The sequence below is a fragment of the Limulus polyphemus genome, unplaced genomic scaffold (assembly GCF_000517525.1).
Source record: "Limulus polyphemus unplaced genomic scaffold, Limulus_polyphemus-2.1.2 Scaffold3441, whole genome shotgun sequence".
NCBI classification, from domain to species: Eukaryota; Metazoa; Arthropoda; class Merostomata; order Xiphosura; family Limulidae; genus Limulus; species Limulus polyphemus.
In genome coordinates, this window is record NW_013669051.1 from 73,100 (window position 1) to 78,350 (window position 5,251).

General features: G+C 33.3%; 1 protein-coding gene across 1 annotated transcript in view; it reads right to left on the minus strand.

Moving 5' to 3' along the window:
* The window catches only part of LOC106469348 (mitochondrial 10-formyltetrahydrofolate dehydrogenase-like), a 66,419-nt gene extending 63,413 nt beyond the window's left edge, over positions 1-3,006 (minus strand). The window contains exon 1 of the mRNA XM_013929836.2: positions 2,879-3,006. Within this exon, the coding sequence (XP_013785290.2) occupies positions 2,879-2,923 (45 nt within the window). The 5' untranslated portion in view covers positions 2,924-3,006. The remainder of the gene's footprint in view (positions 1-2,878) is intronic.
* Positions 3,007-5,251: the final 2,245 nt, after the last annotated feature.

Below are 5,251 nucleotides of genomic sequence, written 5' to 3' on the forward strand. Positions count from 1 at the left end.
TCCAGGTGTTGGGGTCGGAAGTGGTTTTTGTCTAGGACTGAGCCATTGTTTTTGGCATTTAATATTCACATAGAAAATCCATTTTTCATCACCATTGACAATTCTGTCCAAAAATGGTTCACACGCATTACGCACCAGAAGAGACGAAGCAACGTTCACATGTTGGAAACGATGATCATTGGAGATTTCATGAAGCACCCAAACACATTCTTTATGGAGTTTTCCCGTATCCCTTAGATTTTTACTTATTTTTTCATGAGAGACATGCAATTTCAGGGCCATTTGCCTTGGGTTAGACTCAACAAGCGTCTTCAGAGCATCAATATCAATTCCAACATGTCGGCCCCTGCCATCACAGTTTTTAAGGCTAAAGTCACCTGAACGAAATTTGCTGAACCATCGTTGACACTTACGAACGTTCAAAACATTTCCACAAACTTCTTTGATATTCTTTGTGGTTACAGAGGCGTTGTTACCCTTCTTGTATTCAAGCATCATTACATGCCGAATGTGTGTCGTCGTGCGCCATCACTATAAGGGATTAGAGTATACTAAACTTTACACATTATATAGGTTACACTAATGTGACGTTTAGGCGATTCGTTTAACTATTATACATGATGTACGTTTTTTGAGGGGTGGTTAATGAAAGTGTTCCAAAACGCGACATTAATTTCTTGACAACCTAATATATTATTGGCTTTATGACCGTAAATATTGTTAACAGCGATGATACACAACTGATGAAACAGAACATTCTAAACATTGTAAGTTTTAGCCAGTTCGAAACTATACTAAATATAACAACAATAATAATATATAAATTGGTGTTAATATAAAATAACACTGTTATTAATCCTTACCCCGATGTTGCCTTGTGACTCGTATAGCACTGATAAAAAAATACATTTCCCCAATTTAATCTACATACCATAACAGATATTGTTCAAACAAATGGATAATATAAAATTAGTCCCAGTCCCTACTGTGTCTGTCTTATCCCAGCCGACTTGATGAGCCAGTACTCGTCAGTACTGGGATGGAAGATACAGTTTCGTTGATGTCTTTTTACACATTTCAATTTACTTTCGCTCTTAAGTTATTGGTAGTAGTCATTTATTATTGCTGCTGCCAGATGTTCCACAAGGAAATACTGGTCGTGCACGGAAAACCTTGAAGTTGAAGCATCAGTTTTGTAAAGATATGTATATTCTTGAAAGTTTAAGTACATAAAATATACTTCAAATGTATTCTTGAATAATATAATACGATAATATATTCAATAGGATTCATTCTATAAATATTGTAATTACTCCTATTCAAAAGCGAGCTCCATATCAACGTCATCTCTGTGTACATTTGACTGTCCCGATAATAGATCGAATATGTTCCGCTGTTGAACTTGGTGTTCTAGCTGGTTTGAACAAGTTTTGTAACTGTTGTCTACCTGCAAAAACCAGTCAAGCCACATCAAAGGTGTATTGCCCTTGTTTTTTTATTATTAAACTGGCTTTCTTTGTAGTAAGTTAGAACAATACACTAAACCTGCTGACAGCAGTGGTACTACCCGTCACAAAATATAGCTTTCTATAAATGGTTATTATGGGCATATTGCAAGTTTTAAATAAATATATATTAAAATCATCAGCACACTGTATACCTGGCAACATTTCACTAAGGTAAAATGCTGAATGTATCGAAACTTAAATATTATAATCTGTATTATTTGTAGAACTGTCACATTTTAAACAGTATTTTGTTTATCTGCGTATATTATACAAAGAAGATTTGTTGCTTAAATAGTTTACTCCAATTGTGTTAATTGTAGAGCATAATTCTGTAATATTTTGTCTATTATCCTCCATAAATTTAATTATTAATAACTAGTAGTTGTGACTTACATCCATTTTCTTGCAGCGTGAGAGTTGTGTCCTTATAATAAAGGATAAATGTCGACATCGCTGTTAACAATGGATGCTGGTTATATAACAATATATAAAATGTAACACGTAAAAGCTATACGGTCGATCAGAAAGGACAGTTATTAACAATATGAAAATAAAATAAGGATTAGTGTTTCGTTCGGAGTGAACTACCACGATCACAGATAAGTTCAAAGAACATATCACAAAATCGGCTATTATTAGCGCCATTAGACATGACTTTTGTACAAGCATATCAGTAAATAGTTTTAGATGACGAGAATCTCCACATCAACTCATAGACCAACTCTATGGTTACTTTTGACTGACTGAATAGCGGGATTTAACCATCGCTCTTATACAGTACCCACGATCCCAACGTGCTGAGTGAGTTTTTGTGAAAACGGTACGCAAACCATGAATCCTCGGATTCAGTCTGCGTACGCTAACCACCACCTCCTCAAACTGGCGAGTTAAACACATTTATTTTTTAAATCTATTTCATCTACTGCCACGCTCAACCAATAACTAGACTCGTATAGAGCTTGTCCGAATACAGGAAGTTCATACGATCACACCATCCAAGAAGGGTTCGATAACCACCACTTTCTTTACTAAACTTTAGTTATATCTATTTCTTTCGTCCTTTATATGTTACGTATCATCATTATTACCTACCATTTTATCAGTTTCACCAGACGATTTAAAGCTTTCGTTACAACATTATTACAAGTTTTAAGAAGAAACACGTGAAATCTCATCAAAAACACTGTAAAAATACATTTATACCTCTGTGACATTCCACGTTGTCGGATTACACTTTATTACAGCAAATTGTAAAATTACACTTAAGCTACGTTATGGTTTTAGGCATTCTTAAATAGTTGAGCAGAAGGTTTTCATATTTTTACGTGTATTTAGAAATGGTAAAATAAAATACATATTTTTCAACTTACCTGTGACGTTGAAAAACGTCTGACGAACTGGTGAACTGATAGCATTTTTTAAAAAGCTTGCTGTTTATAGTGTATGCTGCGTTTGTGATAATCGAAACTGTACTATAATTACGAACCCAGCCACGTGGAATGAAGAAACATAAGGTACTTCGCGCTGGCTTTAAAACCTCCAGCGCTGGCAGTGCCCTCTTAATTACGCCTTATATTTTCTTTCCGCACGGCTCAAATGAAATTTTTGTCAAAAGAAGGTATTGTTTTGTGCTATGTGATACCCAAATTCAATACTTGTGTATGTTATAAAAAAAGGTTTACGCAGAAAATACTTGGATAATATCAAAGCACAAATTCTATAAAAAAAGGTTAATATAATTCACAAAGTCATTATAAAATTTTTCTCGAAAGAGATGAAGCATTATGTGGAAAAGATTGTGAATTTCAAAATACATTACTTTGTATACATTGAGCAAAATCAACGTTCGGAGAGTTAGAATAAAAGATAACTGGTAAAAGACACATCGAAAAGAATAAAATTACCTAAAATGAGTGTATACGATAACAAACACCAGAAGGTTTGTTTTAATGAAGAAGATTGGTGTACGTTTGTTTTGAGCACAAAGTTACACAATGGGTTATCTGCCCTGTGCCCATCACTGGTATTGAAACTCAGTTTTTAACGTTATAAGATTGCAATCTTAGCCCAGAGTCATTGGGGGGGTCAAATAAAAAAGAAAATGATGTTGCACTTAAAAAACGTAAAATACAATGGAAAATTATCTAGAGAATTGGATTTCCTTAATGTCAAATACGTAAAATACAATGGAAAATTATCTAGAGAATTGGATTTCCTTAATGTCAAAAACGTAAAATACAATGGAAAATTATCTAGAGAATTGGATTTTCTTAATGTCAAATAAATAAATAATAAGGAAAGAAATAATTTTAGGTAAGGCTGTGAACGTGAAAAGTTGGTAACATGTATACAGAAAGCTTGTTATTGTTCAGATGTGGGAGAATGGGAAAAAATTATACATAAAAGGTAAACATTAATAAAAACTTCCAAGTGAAAGCAAAGAAGTGTCTGATAATATGTCAAACCTACAATATCTGCTATATCCAGTGGCGACAAAGTCTACTGGGATACGAGAGAAATACGTTGAAAAACACTTTACTTTGGAGATATATCAGAAGAGCAAAAGTTATTTAGTAAAGATTATTGATGATGTGGCAGTAGATGTCTAGTTTCACTACTTATTGCGTTAAGCCAGGAACTACAATAGTAGTAACTCTCTATAGATTATTGTATTTATATCAACATTTTAATGTGTTTTTTACAACATAAAACTTATATCGTTGGAACTTCATCATATAAGTTGTTTCTGTTCCTTCACACTACCAGTGATAAACACTCACGCCATATAGGTAAATAAAAGCATTAAAAAAACAGTCTGGGCCGGGCTCAGAGCAGAAGATAAAGTGTGGCCACGTATTCGATTACTTTCACTGCTAGTTTGTTGACACTATACAAATAATAAACACTTAAATACAACACATTTTTTGCAACATTTGCAGCCATAATAATATTATATTGCAGTGTAGAAACAAAACACGCCACAGTGCAGAATGTTTTTTTTTCTTGTTTTTTTTAAAGAATAAAACACCTGGGCATTCACATCCTTACCTTTTCATGTAAAGCGTCCATAACCAAGCCCTTCGTGTAATATAAAACCATTTACCCGAACAGTACTGGCTCACTATATTCACTTCATATTGCTAAAGATAATCAAACAATCAATTATCACTGTTATGGAAACGAAATATGATGTGTATTTATAAGAGATTTGTACACATGTAAATAACATGCACATACAGTAGCCAGCTTACAGCTAGAATGTAAATAAAAAATAGCTTAGGTGAAACGCTGAAAATATTAGTTAAGTAAACCGAAACTATTCCAGGAGTATTTTATAGATAAGTGTAATACATGCTTTAATATGCAACTTTATACTTTCCCAACATGCTCTGATACCTGTAGCACATTACTGAGGAAGTTACAACAACATGATAACAATTTTCTCCAAGTCATAAATGACAATTCAGTTAAGGTAAAAGTAAACATATAAATGATTTAGAATTATTTTAGAGAAACCCAATTTGCAGCAAATTTGTTTAATTGTGTAATGGTCAGCGCCCTTAGGGCTAGTCGTTGGAGTTTCAACTATATTGTCGTTTACAACTAATTTGAGTGGAGCTTACAAGTCGCTAACTCGAGGTAATTTACAGTTGGAATAAAGAAACTGATATTCAAAAGAATACATCAACTAACAGAAAATACATCTCTTTAATCATTAAACATTTATTGATTTTTCATTATAG